This window comes from Gossypium hirsutum, chromosome D12, assembly GCF_007990345.1.
Source record: "Gossypium hirsutum isolate 1008001.06 chromosome D12, Gossypium_hirsutum_v2.1, whole genome shotgun sequence".
Taxonomy (NCBI): domain Eukaryota; kingdom Viridiplantae; phylum Streptophyta; class Magnoliopsida; order Malvales; family Malvaceae; genus Gossypium; species Gossypium hirsutum.
Genome location: NC_053448.1, coordinates 1,400,193 through 1,420,557, shown reverse-complemented (window position 1 = coordinate 1,420,557; position 20,365 = coordinate 1,400,193). Strand labels below are relative to the sequence as shown.

General features: G+C 35.2%; 1 protein-coding gene and 3 pseudogenes across 1 annotated transcript; all 4 read right to left on the bottom strand.

Moving 5' to 3' along the window:
* Positions 1 to 2,661, bottom strand: LOC107929773 (UDP-rhamnose/UDP-galactose transporter 1). The gene is made up of 5 exons (XM_016861280.2): positions 2,329 to 2,661; positions 1,237 to 1,421; positions 882 to 1,085; positions 595 to 756; positions 1 to 501 (listed from the first exon to the last, which is right to left on the bottom strand). The coding sequence occupies exons 1-5, from the start codon at positions 2,459 to 2,461 to the stop codon at positions 160 to 162; spliced, it is 1,026 nt and encodes a 341-aa protein (XP_016716769.2). The 5' UTR covers positions 2,462 to 2,661; the 3' UTR covers positions 1 to 159.
* Positions 2,662 to 3,424: 763 nt separating this feature from the next.
* Positions 3,425 to 6,447, bottom strand: LOC121224615 (ankyrin repeat domain-containing protein 2B-like; annotated as a pseudogene).
* A 1,401-nt stretch (positions 6,448 to 7,848) lies between these two features.
* On the bottom strand, positions 7,849 to 14,722 carry LOC121224470 (katanin p80 WD40 repeat-containing subunit B1 homolog KTN80.4-like; annotated as a pseudogene).
* A 4,124-nt stretch (positions 14,723 to 18,846) lies between these two features.
* LOC121224469 (ferredoxin-thioredoxin reductase, variable chain-like) lies at positions 18,847 to 19,751 on the bottom strand (annotated as a pseudogene).
* Between the last annotated feature and the right edge of the window lie 614 nt (positions 19,752 to 20,365).

The window sequence follows — 20,365 nt, the reverse complement described above, 5'->3', positions numbered from 1 at the left end:
AGGAAAAAATCATTTTCCATTATAACTTAAACTACAACGAAATATCAAGAAATAAAAGGAGGAAAAAAATGAATAAAGAGAAAAAATTGAAGATTTTTGAAGAAGAAGTGGTTAGCCAGTTATTGGAAAAACAAAAATCCCTAAGATTTTGGGCAACAACTATCCTTGAGATTTGCCAAGCTCAACGTCCTTGAGTAGTGATGAGCCGTCCACTTGCTTTATCAGTAGCTTTACATCTGATGTAGCATCTTTTCGGTAGTGCATTGGCTTATCTCCCTCAACTGCCCAACTATATATTATCATCCCATTCACAGCTATGCTCATCCCTAGTATGTTTTTCAATGTCAGCTCTGAGTCAAACAGCATCCATCCTAATATCAACACGCATACTGTTTTCATGTGTCCTAGCACTTGGAAAGACACCGCCGAGAATCGTCCAATGCACAGGTACTGGCTTATGTTGCAGAAAACAGCTAAGGAACATGACAGTACTATGAAAAACTGCACATTCCCCCCCCCCCCATTTCATACTCATGTCAGATTTCTCCTCATAAAAATCGTCAACTTTGTTTTTAAGAGACAAGGAATACTTACAAATGCAGCTGTGGAGATCTTATAACTTGCTAGTAACTTGCCAGTGAGGAAGTAATCAACGAATGGACCAAGCAACAAAAGAGATAAAGCTTGGATTGGAGCTGTTTGGCTAAGCAGTTCAAAAGATCCTATTGAGTACTTCTTCTGTAAGGACCCAATTGACTATTCCACAAACATTGTTAATCAATACAAACAGAAGCATACATTGAGTATTAAATGATGATCAAAGGGGTAAAGGAGAGATGCCTTCAAGCAAACAAAAGAATGGTAGAATGAGAAATGCTTACAATTTGTTGTAAGGAGGTAGATAGGACAGCTACACAGGCACAAAGAAATCCATGCGAATTAATTTTTACATCAGTAACTGTACAAACACCTACACCAATCACCACCACCACCACCACTGCCATCTTGACTTTACTCGAGTAATGTTTACCATTGAGGAGCCATTCCAGAAAGCAAACAACAGGAATCATACTTAGCTTTGAAATCTGTATTACAATGATAAACATGGAGGATTAGCTTTAAAATCTAAATCATAATGATGATACCCAAGATAAGAACTTGAACTTTTATCAAGTAAATAGGAATGAAAGTTAGTACTATCTTTCTCCTGTTATGTTCAGTAAAGAGTCATTTTACCTGATAAAATCCAACTGAATTCAACATGAGGCTCAAGTTCATCGCGGTAATTGAAGTATTGGCAACAACCGAGAACCAAAGAAGCTCCCACAAAGGAACATTCTTTTTTGTTGTGTAACCAGTGGCATTTGACACCAAACCGATTAAGGCAGTTGTACAAAAGTGGAACCCAGTTAATGTTGTCGCTGTAAAAGCAGGACATTTTTAGATTTACAGAGGCTAAAACATGGCAAGACCAGTCCAGATGGGCAAAACTACAACGAAATGTTAAAAATTACAATATTAGCAAAAGAAAAAGGTAGCGCCTTTCTCAGATTTGATAAATTGGGATGGAAATATATAATAATTTCATTGTCTTAGGCTAATCTGAGCTTTCAGATTGAATACAAAGATATTATTAAGATTCTGGAAGATCAATAGTCATCTCAACTCATCATCCCATAAAAAATTTTTGAAGTTAAGGGATAGAAGTAAAGAAGATTACAAGCAGAAGCATAGACTAGGATTGTTGAAAATTGTGTGTATCTATCATGGCCATGCCATGAATCAAGGAAAGGAGGGTTCGAGGCGAAACGACCAGGAGAGTCAATAGACGAATGGAGTGATGAAGTAAATTTACAGGTGGTTCAGCTCCAGCAGTTGATTTGTGTGTATATATATACACGCAAAAACAGAAGGGAACATGAATTTGAAGATTTGGAATTGGTTTTGGATTATGAAATGCATGGTTACGTATAAATTATCTAAAACTTGATATGAATTTGAAGAGGAATTGTTTTCTTGCTTGATAAAGCCAAAGAAAAAGCAAAATCGGAAGGATAAAAGTCTTTCATCCAGCATATACGCAATTGCTGAAAGCTAGAGAAAGAAGTTTAAATAGAAAGAAAGCAAAAACATGGTGGTAGATTGGCGCCAACTCAATCGAGAAAGGGAATGTGCCCAAACGGTTTGCCATTTCCCCCAGAATTTCATTTATTTACGCATCGGAACCCAACAGGAATTCGGCTAATCAAAATTTCGAGAAATTCAATCACGATAACGACGTAACATTTGAGAAAGAAACCGAAAAAGAAGGAAATAAAGGAAACAGACCAAAAGCGAAGGCATGACCGGTAGGGGACATGAGTTGCTTGTTGACCATGATTAACCCGACGGAGCTAATAACGTTCATTGCCCAAGCTCCCACATTAGAAACGGCTGATGAATGTTTCTTCTCTGCCTCCATTGTCGCAATCCAAATCGAATATTACCAGTCGATTGGACTACAAAGACAGATCTGAAACTTCGCCGACCAAACAATCTCCGATCCTGCCCCCGCACGCAGAGGCAGCTCAGAGCAAGATATACGAGAAAATCTGAAACATGTAAATTTTGAACGATCACGACTTTATATACAGTAGTTGGATCCGAATTATGTTCCAATTTTCTTTTTTTATTAATAGTTACATAAATTTATATATTTACGATTTAATTCTCTTTGAACAAGAACGAATGACATGGTGAGTAGTAGATCATCGATTGTTAAAGTATTTGGAAAATGTCAATTGCCCTAATCTCTTTTTAAATTTGTGAAAAATAAAAATAGAAAGTAAGAAACCGGTGTGAAGAGTGTGGATCCTATTTTTACTCCAGTTTGGCAGATGGTAGCTTCTTGGCCTCCCCCCCACCTCCCTTTTCTTTTTTCTCTCACACCTTTTTTGTTCTTTCCTTTGAATTTCCTCTTTTTATTTAAATTTATCTCATCACTTATATAGCTTCCTTCAACGACAACATTTTGTCAACTATAAATTCTGTAGGTATATGTATACGTCGCACATGAAATGTCTTTTCTTTGCATGAAGCACAAGTAAACTTTGTTTAATCTATATTAATCTTATCATCATCTATCTAGAAGATAAATATACTCCTTAAATAATCAACCGTGACAAGATAAATGTAGACCATTTATGTATGGTCAAAATGACTATTATAATTTGTTTGTCACATTTATTGTTGATATCTTATCTCTTTTTTGGTCACATTTTCATCTTATATTTACATAAATTATTTACAAACGACCGATACATTTTGACTGATTAGACCACCAATCTAATTTCCAAAACATTGCTTTTAAGCCGAACTTTTTTGGCATTAAGCCCAACAAATTACAATTAGATTAATTTATCAATTAAGCATTATACAATAATTCTAGAATTTAAGTGATGAAACTGTGATTAACAAAACACAATAAACATTGTTGTTGTCTACCAGTCTTCATCTACAGATCTTTCGTTCATATAACTGTATTCAGTATATTTTATTTATTTATTGTTTTGAGTTCACCACTTTACCTTCATCCCATTCCCTTTTCCTCGAGGTACAATTTAATTCATGGGCGCAATGCCCCCTCCCAACTCACAAAAACGCATCTTTCTCCAACAACTTTACTACCTCATGCTGATTGTTCAGCTTGGCTACTTCAATGGGGGTCTTGCCATCCATGTTTTGGAGTGTGCTGACATAAAAAATAAAATAAAATAAATAAATTACATAAACAAGTCAATATACATATCAATGGTTACCCAACGAGTTTGTTTACTTACACAGCAGCCCCGTTCTCCAGTAGAAGGGCCACACAGTCTTTCCTTCCATAACCAGCTGCATAATGAAGTGCAGTATTCTTATTCTTGTCCAAAGCATCCACTCTTGCTCCAGCTTCAACTAGGATTTGTGCACATTTCATCTACAATAATAAAATCACTAGTGTATTAGCTTTACCCCCGGGTAAAAAACATGACATGGAATCTATCCCTTTGCCTGAAATCTTTTCTAAGAAACATAACCTAAAACTAGCCCAATAACCCAATCTCCTACAAACTCTCCTAAACTACTAGACTAGAGGTGTCCACCGGCATTTGAGACTAGTATTGAATACTTGTAACAATCAGTTATTAAACCCATCAGATTTTCCACACAAGTTTGTCCTCGATAGACAAAACTACTTCATTAGTCAGGCAATGCAGCAGTAGGGACTACCCAGATTTCAATTATAAAATTATCATACCTCGCCATAACCACATGCAAAATGTAATGCCGTCCTCCCCTCTGCATCTTCTTCATCCTTGTCAGCACCAGAGGCTAGTGCAGTTTTCAGACCCTAAACCACAAATACAGTCGAGACTTTTTAGATTATCTATCAAAGGCGAAAAATACATGTACAAAAATTCACTCTGTCCTACCTCAACATCACCAACACTAGCACAATGATGTACAATTGACTCATCCTCATTCCCTACTTCATCATCTTCATCGGCTGCAGCCTTACCAACAGAAATGGCTGCATCTCCTGAATCTGCAAGACCCATTGCTTCACCCAACTTCTGGAGAACTTCTTTATGATTCCAGTACCTAATCCAGAAGCCTTTCTGTTATTAATTTAGTGAAAAATAGCTAAATGCGGACATCTACATACGTTCTAAAGAAGAAACTGTTGTGCCACAACACTATAATACTATGATGCTACTAGTAATTTGATCACCCACCTCATCATGGCTGCGGGACCACCTGTCTCTATTTCTTCTAGAATATGTTTCAATGATGGATCCTCTTTGATACGTGCCATTCTTTCCTCAATCTGGTCTTTTTGCTGAGGATTGGACAAACTTTCAAGCATGCTAGACGTAGCAGGATCCTGAAGACAAAACTAAAACTTCATCTGCCAGAAGCGAGTTCATTTAATGTGATAGAAGGGTAAAAGACTAAAAGAACCGTGAGTCCGCTTAAATGGGCAACTGAGATCACATGCACCTGCATTAATGCATTACCAAGGCGTTCAGCCATGGTCATAAACTGGGGATTCTGCATAACCTGTTGCATGGTCGAATAGTACTGCTGTGGTTCAAACTCAGGCAAACTCTCTTCGGCTGATGCCCCTTGAAACATCATAGTGAGCTGCTCTGCCATTTGGTTATATGAAGGATCTTTTGCTATCTGCTCAGCTAGTGTCTTAATGCTTGGATCCTAAAATAGACCAAGATGGTCAAGATCCACAACACATAAAATTAAAATTTGTTCAGACTTGAGACTTAAAGACAAGCTGTTACGGAAACCGAATTGTGCAAAAATGAAAAATGAGATTAAAATCAAACCAAATGAATCACAAGAAGAATAAACTGCAGAACCCACCAGAGATGAATGGACAAAAAAGTAAAAAGACCTGAAAATGAACTCCGGACGTAATAATCTAGACTTGATACTAAAAACTAAACTTTTCCATTAAATTTAATTACAACTTCATTTTCATTTGAAGAAACAATTCAGAGTAATCCATCCAGAGAATAATAAAATTAAAAATAGAGAAACTTACCTCAAGAAGGCCACTCATGGCTGAGAAATCAAACGGATTGGGGGGACAAACCCAGGTCCCATATTGGAAGGGGAGGCTCAGCCTGAGCTGGTTGGGAAGCTTCTGGTTTCGAAGTTTTGCTGTCAATGGTGGATGTTTCTGATTTCAGACCTTTGGTGTCCGTTGTCAAAGCCGATTTCTCATCTAACAAAGACAAGAGAAACATAAAGAACAACCTACATATCAATTTACAAACTGCCAAACCATGCGATTTGGGGTTTCATCAACATTAAACGAAAATAGTACTGAGGTACATTACAATACAAGGCCTAAACTTAGCACTTGGAAGGTACAATATAATTAAAAGGCAGCACTGAGATTAACTATGAAAGATTATATCTTTCTTTTTTTTTTAATTCAAAACCAGATAAACTCAGTGCTAAAAGGGAATAATTAGAATGAGCTGAAAGAGTAAATTCATCTAATAGCCGATTAAGAAATAAGGAAATGGAGCTCGTATTGATCTCCGAACAAATTCAAATCCAACCAAAAGAAAGGAAGAAAGCTCACTGGAAGAAGTGGAATCGTGTTGCAAATTGGAAGCCATTTGAAAGAAGAAATTGGTACTGGAAAGGAAAAAGAATGAAGAGAGACGAAAGTGTATTAGTTTGTGTCTCTGGGGAAAAATGTAACATAAAATGAGGAATAGAGAATCAGAAAACTCACTCGGACAAGTAAAGTGAAACACAGTAAGAGAGGAGAGGAGGCTAAAGCCTAAGGCAGAGGCAAAGCACCATTGCCTTTTAAGAGTGAACTCTGAATGCAATTAACACAAAAATTGGAAATTGGAGGTGAGCCACCTCCTTCTTACTCTTCTGCATCATAAATTCATAATATACTTTACTTTGTTTGACTTTTTTTAATAAAAAAAAAGCTTAAACTTCACCGATTTTACCTAAATAATTTTTTTTTAAATATCAAAAAAAATTTTAACTATAATTTATGGACCAAATTAACTATTAACTCTTTGAATTGGGGTATAACTCCTTTAAACGGAAGTTAATAGCGGAGAGATAAAAATATAATAATTTGATAATATTAATAATTATTATGTAATTTTAGAAAGTTAGGCGATTAAAATTTAATTTTAAATAAAATTTAGGGTGAATTGGTATAATTTATCCTAAATAAAATATTAATTTTTTGGGATAAGTTACACTTGTAATCACTAAACTATTCTATTTTTTTTGTCATAAGTTGTTAAATGATTGACCAAAGATGTCAAGACAACTTTTAAGCTTGGCATAATAGTAACTTTAATCCTGAACATTTATATATTATATCAATTTAATCTTATTTTTACAAAAAAATTAACTCTAAACATTTACATATTGTGTAATTTAGTTTTTCTTTTTCAATTTCGCTTTTCTTTATGACCGTTTCACATAAAACTTTAAAAATATCTATCAAGTAAATTTGGACGAAATAATACGAAAAATGAAAATGCCAAAAATCTAAGATAATAATTCTCATTTTTTCTTATTTTTTATATTATAGACTTCCTTTTATATATAATTGTATAGGTATTTAAAATGCATACGATTCAAACTTAAAAACAAACTTTGGCCTGAAGCTATTTGCGGATATCCCAAGAGACATTAATAAAATTGCTGACTGCCTAGCCAAAATGAACTTTAATACAAACTTGGCCTGAAGTTATTTGCGGACATCCAACAAAAATGCTTACACTTTCTTCTATTGATCAAATTAGTGGCATCTTTGCCCAAAGAATTATGATGTAATTAGCTTATTATGTTTATTTTCTTTAAAAAAAACACAGAAAATAAATTAAATTTTACAAAAAGAAATGCGTATGATTTATTTTTTTGAAAAAGGATATGGTTAATATTAATTTTAAATTTGTTAAAAGGTAAAAATCAATCCAGCTAATCTGTCAAAATTTCTCAATATATGTCAATAGAAAATATTAGTCATATTAGCATGTAAACACAAATTTTGTATCAATATTTTAACTTATCAATATAAAAATTATTTAAAAAATCATATTCTATAAAAAAAATTTCTTAGATGTTCCATTTATGAAAATAAAAAAAATCATTTTCATCCAACAAAATGTTTATAATTTGGAACTTTTGGGTGCCCCATAAAATCAAACCCTAAACAAGAAATGACATCTAATCAGCCCAAAAACAAGTTGCAGCTTTGAATTTTCAATACCAGGAACTCAAGGAATACAAATGGCGTCATCAAAAAGTAAAACAAAAAAGGAAATGAATAGCTTAGCTTTGTCTTTCATTTTCTTTCAATCTTACAGAGTGAATCATGCAAACAACACAACCCCAATTCACCAATCCAATACAAGCAGCTAAATATTGCTCTATTTTCAGGTTTTTCAACAGCTTTAACACACGTGTATATATGTATATATATATTATATTATAGTACACAGTTAAGCATTACAAGCCAAAAAGGTGCAAATTGATGTGCAACATATTATTGGGTTAGAAGTTCAAAAAAATTGTGCAGCAATCGGTAGCAGTGTGACACAACTCCATTAGCCCTTCAGCCAATGCAGTAGAATCAGCTTACAGCTTAAATGCCTCCATTTACAAGGACCATTAGGGCTTGACAGTATGCATGGAAGTAGTCGTCGATGCTTTCACCGGCATGCATTTTAAATGCTAAAAACTTGCACTCCACATCAGCAAAAGATTTTAATCCATAAAAAGCACACGGAATAAGCTCAGTGTATGCATTCATGATTCTATGTGTTGGTTTCGGTTATGACACTTCTTGAAATGCTAGATTCAATTCCTGGGCAGACTTTGCCACCGATCCCCCTCTTCTATGGAGAAAACGGAAACAAAAATAAATAAATAGATAAATGAATATGGAGATCTCAGCAAAATGTCATACAGTATAGAAAGTTTGTGCATGATTAAACCCTAGTAGAGCAGCTATCTGCATGTTTAAATAACCACCATGCTCACCTAGTAACTGAGGGAGACATCGCTTTACTTTTTCAAGTTCTACAAAGCAGAGGTTGCAACGTTCAAACCTAGGACAATCAGCAACATGATCTCAGTTAATAATCCAATTACTGAACACTTGAATATTAAATTTGCAGTTAGGAAGCAAACAGGCAGACCTTTGCTCCGCCTCGATGTCTACACCAACAGGTGTTGAAGCAGATAATGTTGAATATATCATTGGACCAAATACTCTGACCAGCTTAAGCAGCACGTCAAGACAAATGCACAAATGCCTATATAGGAGCTGCAGTTAAATACCGAAACCTATTCTAGTGGAAGATACAATGAACAGAGTGAAGAGAGCCTCAGAAAACTAATGCTAAAATACTACTCATTTTAACCACTTTACGGGTATTGCAGTTTAAAGTTGACCAAAATTACCACAGAGAATGGTGTTTCCAGAACAATTTGAGAGCAAAAATAACAGGCAGAGAGACTGCAAAAATGCATAAAAGTGCAAGATTATGACACTATTCTTACCTATCCATCTCACTTCCAAGGAGACTAGACAGGAGGGCAGAAGACAAGTGCAAATGTCCATGTGACAATGTCTATTTTCTCAGTGACAATGCTCAAGACGTCAGCAAGCACCTGCAATTCCCATCATCAAAACAAACCAATTGTAGCTCTTCAATAGGTTCAGGTTACACAAAAGTTTGAATCGAGATGCATGTATTGACAAACTTAAAGTGCTTACAGCATGATCAGCCATCTTTTCCATTGCACTGATTGCACCCTTTATGTCATTCCTTTCCCAGTAGCGATGAACAACCTAAAACCAATATAATAAACAAGGTTCAGCAATCTTCTGTAAAAACTTCACATTGCCGACATTTGAGAAAATGTAAAACAGAAGTATTAAACATCAAGATGACTTCAGTTTGTGTAGGATTTACCTGTAACTTGGCTAAATGAGACTGCATGGAACCAATGAATTGTCATGCTGCCCATTACATCTGCAACAGCATCCTCATCACTGCAGAAGGCATTTCTTTCGACAGAGGGATGGTATCCTCTTGTTTATACTTTAAAAAGATAAGAATATGAATACATAAATTAGCATGGGAACATATTAAAAAAAGTGAATGCAAGCTTAGGTATATTTTTACCGAATTGAATGAAGACATATTTGACACAGATGCATTCCCTGGAGATATACCAAAATTAGGTCTATCACAATTGAAGGCTTCCCTCTTTTCTCCAAATTTATGACTACATGTGTTCTTCCTGGAGAATTAACCAAAGATAGTGAGTTGAGACTATGGAATTGTGCACAATATCTACCAGCTATGAAGAGATATACCTCCTTTTTGGCTTTCTAAAGGATATGCATCTCTATGTGTTCTTTTCACTTGTGAATCTGAAACAAAGAATTCAGGTTCAGCATGAATAGTTAAACATTTCAACTTGAGAAATGCATAACAACTGCTTTAACCTTTTGCTTTTTCGACTCTTTGCTATCTTTTGCATTCCAATTTCTATTGGAAAAAACAAATGGCAACGTACAGAGACCATTGCTCCCAAACATGACATTTTCTTTATGCAACCAAAAGTACAGATGCCGTTATTTGGATTTATACAAGGTACTATCCATTGTTCCCTCCACTTCACACTTTCAGTTGTTCATATTAAGTCTCAAGAAAACTTATGGTTGCTATCAAACAGTCATTTACTTAAAGCATTTTAATAGAAAGATTTTCAGTCATAATCTAATCTGAAACTAATCTGACTGTCAAGGTTAGAAGCAAACAAGTTATAGCAATTTTAAGAAGTTTAGAAGAAGCTAAGTAGGAAAAGCTACAACAAAGTTAGAAAAGTAAATTGAGAGTTTTAAGAACATACAATTTCATCCCAGTAGTTTGGAGGCAACTCCACCACTGAGTTTGGTTCACTCTTACCAGAGCCAACACACATATCTTCTCTTGTATTCCTTTCAGCAACAGGCATTCCTTTCATAGGGCTTTTGACAGAAGGAAATATAATCTTGTCCAGAACACTGCTGAATCCATCCACCTTTGAACCTGCACCTTCAGAAGGAGCAGAGATAGCTGGCTGATCCATGTCTTCTCTGTTATTTTGAAATTTCCGAAAACTAGAGGTCTTTGACTGCAAAGAAAATGGCATGTTCTTCCAACAATACCCAGTTCTTTTTAGGATCAGTTCCTAGCTCCAAAGTTCTCCAGCTGGTCCAGTTCTTTCTAGATTCAGCAGCTGGCTGGCTCGCTCCAAACTTCTCCAGCTATTCCAACTTCTCTTCTAGATTCGGCAGCCTGTTCCAAACTTCTCCCGATATTCCAACTTCTTTTCTTGATTCAACAGCCTGCTCCAACCTCATATCATTTCTAGGCACAATCACAGGTATGACATCTAACTTGTTAAAATTTGGAGCATTGACAATGAACTAGTCCTCATGGAACTCCTCTTTGGAGCTGCTCCACTAGGAACTGTTACTGAACTTGGTTGAGTTGTCTTAGGAGCAGTGTTTAAATTGACTCTCTGAGGGGTATCAGGCACATTTCCTGTGGCTTCAACCATTATGCAAAAGCCAGAATAAGATAGATAACAGCTGCAAACACAACCCCACCTCCCCCACCCCTTCAGGGGCACCATCTTCCAGTATTTCATAACTTCTATAATAATGTTTACTTATTGGCTGAGCTGTTTTGCTAATTAGCAAGTAATCATTTTTCTAAATTTTCCTTTTTAACAATTGACCTATACTACTGCTGCTTACCAAAGCAATAGCATAAAGTAAATCGCTACAGAAAAACTAATGACATAAATAGTAAGTAAATTGCACAGTTTACCATACATTTCTATGCATCAATCACCTTTTTCCATTCATTTTTTGATTGCTTAAAAAGAGTTGTTTTAGTTCAGAGTGGGATTTCACTTGTCTTTCCTGAGACCTTTTCAACAAATATACTTTTTTTATGTAAACTGTATAAATGAAAACTAATTCACCATGAAAGTATATTAATGATATGGTTCTAAAGAAATTTGAGAATCAAGAAACATAAGTGAAAGTGCTAAACCCCAAAACAAATCAAAGTGATATGTAACATACATGCCAAATTTTTGACTCCTTAGCAGGATCTGAGTTTTGTGAAATGGATAACCTCCCAAGGGATTTCGTTTCCTTCACTAAAGTATCAGAAATTTGTGAAACTGATAACCTTCCCATACTAGCTTTGGTCGTGTTCTCATTCAGTACAGTAGGGTTTCCACCAGAACTAGATTTGGCTCAGAATGACTATTCACACAATTAGCATCAGGAACAGCATGAGGATCTATGCGCTGTACCAGGGACCAAAATTTTAATGTTAAAATCTTTAATACAATAACTGCCAAAAAGAAAGCTGACTGGTTAAATAAATCGGAGTGCAGAAAACTGAACAATACCGAGATGTCCCAACCAAACGCCAACACAGCTTTGATTATAGGAGCAGCCAAGAAGCTTTCCTTCATGAACAGTAAGATCTGACAATCTAGACCACCCCACATCCACAATCATGACATCTTATTGGTTCCCATGAGAAAACCTGGAATTTGCAAAGAAAAATGAAGTAAAATGGGAATAGCAACAATTCATTGTAATCATTAGTCTGATGAAAGTGAACCATAAAAGACCTCACCTTCAGACTTTCATGTAATCCACAGAGTACAGTCCTCCCATCAGGGTTGAAGGTCAAGCAACGGACTCCAGTAGTCTAAAGTATATAGAAAAAATCATGTATAAACTCCTCCATAATAAACAGGAAATCAAAGATCTATGTCTAAATATGGAACAAAGATCTTATGATCTCAACAGAATCTCTAACTCTGCTAAGAGAACTGGCAGGTATCCAAGACCAGCTAAAGTACCTCAGGCCCAGTTGAACCAATAAGCTCAAAGGTTTTAGGTCCCAAAATTTAACAGTCCGGTCAGCTGAACCTGTGAAGGCAAGAGAACATATAATGAAAATTAGAGCACACAGATGGATCTATAACTTCCTCACACAATATAAAGATACTTTAGGACAACATCATAGAATCACTTCTCAAGTGAGCTAAGTAAGAACTCTTTTCATAGAAGGTAATAACAACCTGTAGCCAGTAGAAACTCATTGGGATGAAAATCTAAGCCTGAATTTGGCCTTCATGAGACTTGAAATCATGCAACAGTTTTCCAGCAGTCAAATCCCAAACCTGTTGATATATACGACATGAAAAATATTATTGTAGAAGTTATCTTGAATCAACATTCAAACTCAAACCTACAAATGTGCATTTAAATTTGTTTATAAGGTGAAAACTTTTTTCAAAGAAACTGAAAGCAGGTAATCTATACACCAGTCTGACCATTATGAGTATAAACAATGAAATAGCATGCAGATATTAAAATACAAATGGGAGAAAGCCAAAGAACTGCACCTATGAATCCATTCATAGCTATATAACAGAACAGCCAAAGTTTCGAAGTTGGCTGAATCAGAGAATTAAAAACAATATGAATAAAAGAGGCATGTAAGTTCATTCAACACCTCAGCTTTGCATAGCCTCATTCCAAAGTCTCAATTCCAGTCCCCAGGAAATAAGAGCATTGTCATGAAACAGGCTGCCACTAAAAGTATTGAAAACCTTCTTTCTATGTTTATTCACCCTACCATGCCCCAAAGAAAAAGAAGAAACATGTAGATTAGTAAAAATGATAGCATCATAAACTAAACTACGCAAATCTGACCTTCACAATGTTGTCCTCGCCGCCAGATACAACCCATCGGCCATCTGGTGTAAACCTGATGCATGACTCCTCGATATGGCCCTTGACGTGTGGATACACCTTCTTTCTGATATCCCACACCTTGAGATTTGTATCAAGAGAACCAGATGCAAAAACTCACCAAAGGGATGGAAGTCCACAGAGATGCAATTGGATCTATGACCAGTCAAGTCCGAACAACTAGAAAAGTACAGATAGCAAAAATAAATAAATAACTGACACATATTAAGACCGCATTAACATACAGGCAGCAACATGCATATTAGATTAAAAAAAAGGGAAAACAAGTCCACGGATTTAGATGAGCATACTTTTTGCCTCCTCCAAATCCAAAGCTGATAGTGCCACTTGCAGCACCTGCAGCTACCAAGACTTCTGAGAATCAAAGCTCACTGAATCTATTCCATCGTGTGTCCTGACAACTCTGATATAATGGTTCACATACAAAATTGTACGGAATAATAAGAATTACTGGTCACCGAATTGAAAATTTATCAGAGGTTGAATTATTTAATCCATTATTTACCGTATCAAATATCCCCCCCCCCTAGTGCCTAGTGAGCATATAATAAATTGCAACAAATCATTGACAGTGAAAACACTGGTATTGACAGATAAAAGAGTTAAACGAAAAAGTAATTGAAATGAATTGCATTAAGCAAACATATAGCGAGAACTGACCAGTATGGCGTTGGGTTTTCGATAGCCAGAATTAACCTTGTGATCTTCACCTCCAGTCACAGAACCCTAGACGATTTTCTTCCAATCTTCAGGCAATTCACACTTGAAGAGTGTGCCACAAATTCCTCTGGTTATTACAATTATTAAGGCTACCCCGGGTACAGAAAAAAAAAAAGAAGCTGAAGAGGCCTATTTCAGGTGATCGGGGCAACTGAATGAAAAACTCAGATCGAGTATATCAATTGTAACATAATTTAATAAAAACCTTAAAAAAAAAAGGATACGTAGCTTGTAAGCGCGTTTGGTAGTCATGGCGGAAACGAAACTGAAGACAATACCCTAGCAATGGCTACAGCAAACATTCAATTTTTTTTCTAAAATAAAAAGAAAATCCTTAGATCTCATCTTCATTTCATTATTTTAGCCATTTCCAACGACTGCATAATTGAGAACTTTTGCTGTTAGGCAGTAAACATTAAAAAAATACATATACAGACCAAACTTATACAAAAGAGAGAAGTAACCGACATTTTTACCAGAAACCATAGACTTACAGGGAAGACAATAATTGGAGAGATTGTCTCATAGTTGAATCTTCTTGCTTGGATTTCCTCTAAATTTACAGTTTTTAAAGAAATGGAGGAGAAAGTAAGTAGAAGTGGAGTTTGCTTCGTTTGCAAATCAAAACTTCTCCAATTTTTTCTTAATAAACCAAAGCTTCAACTTCAAAATCAAACTCTACCAAATGAGATTATTCCAGATATAGAACACAGAATAGAAGAAAAAAATGAAGAAAGAAGGGCCGGTTTCAGAATTCAGGTTTCACTTTCACCACTACTGCTGCTGCTGCTTGGTTTTTTTTTTTTTCAATTTAACTGATAATAAGGTTTGGGAAGGGAGGGAAATTAAATGAAAAATGAAAATTCAAAAACAGAAGGGCCCAATCCAAGAATCCCTCCATCTGCAGCTCAAAATCTGAAAAAGACTGGACAACCATACCCCACCATCCTACCACCTTCATTCTCAATGAAACTCTGCTTACCTTTTCTCTTTATTATTTCTTTTCTTTATTTATTTCAATTCAATCTTTCAAATCGATTTTCTCAAAGTTTTTTACTTAATTAAAGTGGGAGCCACTAAAAATAATGGCTTGGATCTTCTTGCATTGATTCATGTCATCATGTTATTCTAATTGCACGCCACCTCCTCCTCCACCGCAAAATGCTTCTACTCATATCCCTATCTTTTCTAACCCTTCTCTATTTGAGAATTTGTGTTAAAGCCCATCGATATTTGACGGCACCTTCCAACTTCCATTACAGCTTTACAAGCTCAGTTTGTACATACCAAAATTGTTGCTTTGACAAAAGAGGGATGGAATAAGGACAAGACTTGTCTCATCCACCTTACTTCGTCTAATGTTGCACCAATATATCCGTAATCACTGTTTATGCTTTCACTAATGATAATTTAGTATATAACATTTATAATTACTATTATTTACGTGTTTGATTAAATTAATATCACTATCAACCCAACGTCAACTTAGCTATAAAATTATTAAAATCATATTTCTTTTACAAAATAAAAATATTATTATGCGAGTGTAAGATTTTATAATTTTCCATTCACATCAATATTTATATATACGCTAAATACATATATAATTATAAGAATTAAAATTAAATAGAACAAAATAAGCATTTACCATTGTTGTCTTGCTCCATCAACATCCACCTTTTTAAAATGAAATATCCCCACTCAAAAATTTCAAATAAAATTCACAAAATAATTTGAAAGCTTTTGGTTCGTCAAATCTTAGATTACGTTCTATGATAAATAGAATATAATATTACCTCGTATGGTTCATTTAGTTAGAATGTAAAGTATATCTTTAGTTGACGAAATGTATGATTACCTAGAAACACATTTTATTCGATTATTCTTCTTATAATAATTTTTTAAACAAGTGAAATTCCTTTATAACTTTTTAGTCTCAATTTCCTTAACAAATTGTTAGAATTCTTGCTTTTTTATTACAATTATATATTAATAAGTAAATGTATTTATGGTTTAAATAAATTTATAAATTATATTATAATAATTCATGAGAAATTATTACAAAACCAACCATAATTATAGTTATAACTATAATTAAAATATTAAATAAAATACAATGATTATAATTGTATGTATGATATTTACTGTTCACTATAAGAAAAAAACCTAAATTGACTAGAACAATAAAAACATTCAACAAATTGACCCAAAAATTTAATGCTACACATGTAATCTAAGATAATCTAAGAAATGGATTGTAATGAAATTGCATATTATATTATGAATAACCGGAATACTAAAATTCAAACACCGTAATCTTATTTCAAAATGTAACATTCGACAACCAACCAATCCCTTCAAGTTTTACCATCCCACGTTTGGGTCAAATATGCAAACAGTCCCCTTTATATCTCATTAAATAATTCAAATAAATTTGCTCCTTTTCCAGATTTTGAAATTAAATTTACTTCAAAAAATCAATTTACTATTAAATGATGTCAAGTTTTCACCATTGGGGAGGTTAATGCCACTGTCCCAGTGAAATTTCACACCATTTAAATTGAATTGAGTTCAAAATCTGGAAAAGTAAAGGGAGCAAAATTATTGACTAAATATAGCACTAGATCTACATTTTGACTAGGATAGGAACAATGTGCACAATTTTACCCACTCTTTTCCTTTCAAACTTGAAGAAGCATCCATGATTCAACCACATTAAACTTTCAAAGAAAAAACCATCATTTCCACCACTACATAGCGAGGTCTTTAAATTTTATAAAAGATGTTAATTAGTATCATAACATATACTTTAAGATACAACCGACACTGAAGATTAGACATGTGGGGCAAGCAATCCATTTGATTGTGTGAAAGTGCGCAGAATTTTGGAGGATAAAAGATGGAATGCCACTTGGACTAACGTTTAACCAACTCATTTTGTGGATCATTACAACTAGGGTTTAAGCTAAGTATATGTGGTCGAGTTAAAAAGGAAACTCATTAAGCTTGATCATTGTCAACTAAACTCGTTATTGAGTCCTAACTTCTGGCTCAAATAGCTAATGTCACTAGAAACACTATACCAAAATGGTAATTTAGGTGCTGCAGAAGTGTACATATCTACAGCATATTCACCGTTGCATAGCAATAAAACTATTCACATACCGGTACGTGAGGATCCACTTCAAAGGCATCAGCAACCATCTGTACCAAATCATCTAATAGCATTATGCCAAACCTCTCAATGAAATGCAGACACTATGCGTCCCGTTGCTACCTCCTTACAGAAATAATAAATGAAATGCACGTTTTAACTGAGGTAAAATCCAGCATGATAAGCGTATATCATTCAACTGAAACTGCCAAGTCTAAAAGGGCATAAAGAGGCTGGATATGCAAGCAACCATACTGCTCCCTTTTTTCACTTGAGATTAAAGTCCTTGTGCTGGCAAACTAAACAAATACCCAACTAAGCTTTCAAGAAACAGCAAGCTTCCGGTATAACAATTCATAGCCGTAGAAAAGCATAGAATCACATATAATACATTCGATGAAGAATTGAAATGCTTTTGCTTTCACAAGAGTCAAATATTACAATAGCAGGGGAGTTAGATACACAACATGGGGTAGCTCTGTGTTGAATAAGATATGGCTAGAAATTCAGGAATGAAATGTTCTCACAAAATAAACAAAAAATTATGAAGGAAAACGCATCTGCAGACGTACAAAATGAAAGATCTACTTTTGATTGAGTCAAGCTTTTCGGCTAATTAAATGATAATGCCACAGAAATTAGCCAATGCATCTGAAAAAAGTGATGACGAATGTGAGATGAGCTCAAAATGAAATCACCTAGATAAATCAGCAGAAAGAATGCCTAGTATTGAACAACATGAATGGACACCGATAGCATGCGGAAAACACAGTTTAAGGAAACTTTTAATGATAGACATGTAATTATTTTTATCAGCAATGCTAGTTATATTCTGCACAATAAATATTGACACTTTCAGCGGGAACCAATGGAGATGCTATGCTATGTTCTCAGGAAAGAAATGCTAAATTGAAAATTTGATATCCATTTATATATCATTCACCATCATTATGTAGAGAAGTAACACCCAGGACATCAAAGGTAAGTGACTCTAACCCATTCAAACCATTAACCTATGTTATCAAGGCCACTTCCCAAAGCAACTCAAGTTTGTTGTATTGTTTTTCTTTCTTTCCTTCTTTCTATATCAGATGTGCAAGCACTTGTTTAGTTTCAACAAGAAGAGTCTTTTCCTTAATTCACATTGCTGTAAAAATATGTCAAAAATACATTATTCATCTTCCATTTTAGTATATAGCTCTTTTGGGGATGATTACCACTAAGAATCAACAAAATCACTAAAGCCAAGGAACCAACTTTTGCACAGAAATAGCAGACACTTTTTTTACATAAGTCTAAACCACACTCTGACTGGTCACTTTTTTTCATTTGTAGTTTAGTGTTTTGAAAGCATAACGAATCCAAACCAAAGATGAGTTACCAGCCTAAACCAATTGTGACAGAGCACAGAATAACTGAAAAACTAATAGAAACAGAACAGAAGCCAACATGAGCCTTGTAAAGGGATAAAACAAAACTCAGCGTAGATACCATGACAGGTTCCGATGGCATTTTAAGTGTAATTAGAAAAGATAACCCACTTTGCCTGAAATCACACAAAGGAGAAAACATCTAATAGTTGTTAATCTTACCGTATCATTACAAGAATAAATTCTACCAATAGGTATGATACCGGTCCTAGTACATCTAATACATTATCCATAATAGTTGGAAGACAGAGAATCAAGTACAAGTCATATACATAAATAAGCAGTAAAATGAAGGTAACCTCGGATATATGAACTTCAATTCTATTTAAGGTAACTCTAGATATAAGAAGTTCAAATCTATTTAAGGTATAGGAACTTCGACTCTACAAAGTAACGAACAGAAAACAAAAACAAAGAAACCAGATTCCCAGGTAGAACTAAACGGTAAAGGTAAAATATATACAACAATGAGCAATTATTGGCTTTTGGTTATAAGAAAGAAAGCAGAGAGATGCTTAAAAAAGAGTAATTTTGCCTGGCGTACGGAGAAGAACCGAGATTTCTAATCAAGGAATTCCAATTCCTCCTCTTTAAGATGGACGAAGAACTTGACAGGTCCTCGGCCTTCAATTTCCTTAAGAAACTCCACCTTGTAAGGAAGATTAGCTGAAATCGGTTTCCCTTTCCAGATCCGACGTACTGCTTAATCACTCCTTCCATACCGATCAGATCCAACTCCGGCACGCGAACGACGTGATACACTTTGACCGGTACCTTCACCTTAACCTTGGCCCCTACTTTAGCTTCCTCATCGGCTTCGGCGGACCCCGAAACCGACGCGTTTTCTCGTCCTTGTCGAGGAAGCGGTGGAGACAGCTTGGCAAGAAACGATTAACCGCGCCCCGGCAGACACAATGACGGCGGTTAAAGGGGAAGGAAACGACGCTGGTTTCAAAGTCATGAAGGTCGTTTTGATAACCGGAGAAGGCTTTGCATTACGACGAGTGATGAAATAAGAAGCAGACGTTGCCGAAGAGAGAGCCAACGTCATAATCTCTATTCTTCTTTCACAACGGCTTCTTCCTCCTCTCCTTTCCTTTGCTTTGGCTTTGGGTTTTCTACGTCAGGTAAGCTTGGTGACGAAAAAGAACTTTCTAAATCGAAACTATCGAAGCGCAGGTGGAGGAGGGAGCGTGGAGTCTTTTATTACCAATCGTTACTTACTATTGTTATCTTTGGGATGTGGCGGACCTTCAACGTCCTATATTTTGTTCTTCAATTTCGATTTCTTCAGATTTTTATATTTTTCATTATTAAAAAATATTGAAAAAGTACCTCTCAAATCCAAATCTTAAATCAAATCATTTGCCTTTTAAAACCCGATTATGTTTTTTTTTGAAGAAAACAACTAAGAATTGATTAAATTTCTAATCCGGAGTTAAATAATTAATAAGCTTGCAATTTAGATATTTGTAACCCGACCAGAAACACTTGTACTGAAAATAATAAATCTGACGATCAAATGGTGAACGGGAGTCCAGATATCATCAGTGCCATTCCATTGCTTGCGACTGAAAATGACCGGACTGGTGGCGAGGGGATGAGGAACGAGAGGTGGGAAACGCAAACGCCCACACTCTACAACAATAATTATTTTATGGATAA

Coding starts and splice junctions, on each gene's coding strand:
- LOC107929773 (XM_016861280.2), bottom strand. CDS start 2,461: ATGGAGGCAGAGAAGAAACATTCATCAGCCGTTTCTAATGTGGGAGCT. Junction 1,422..2,328: donor CGGTCATGCCTTCGCTTTTG/GTCTGTTTCCTT, acceptor CTGCTTTTACAG/CGACAACATTAACTGGGTTC. Junction 757..881: donor CTACCTCCTTACAACAAATT/GTAAGCATTTCT, acceptor TTTGTGGAATAG/TCAATTGGGTCCTTACAGAA.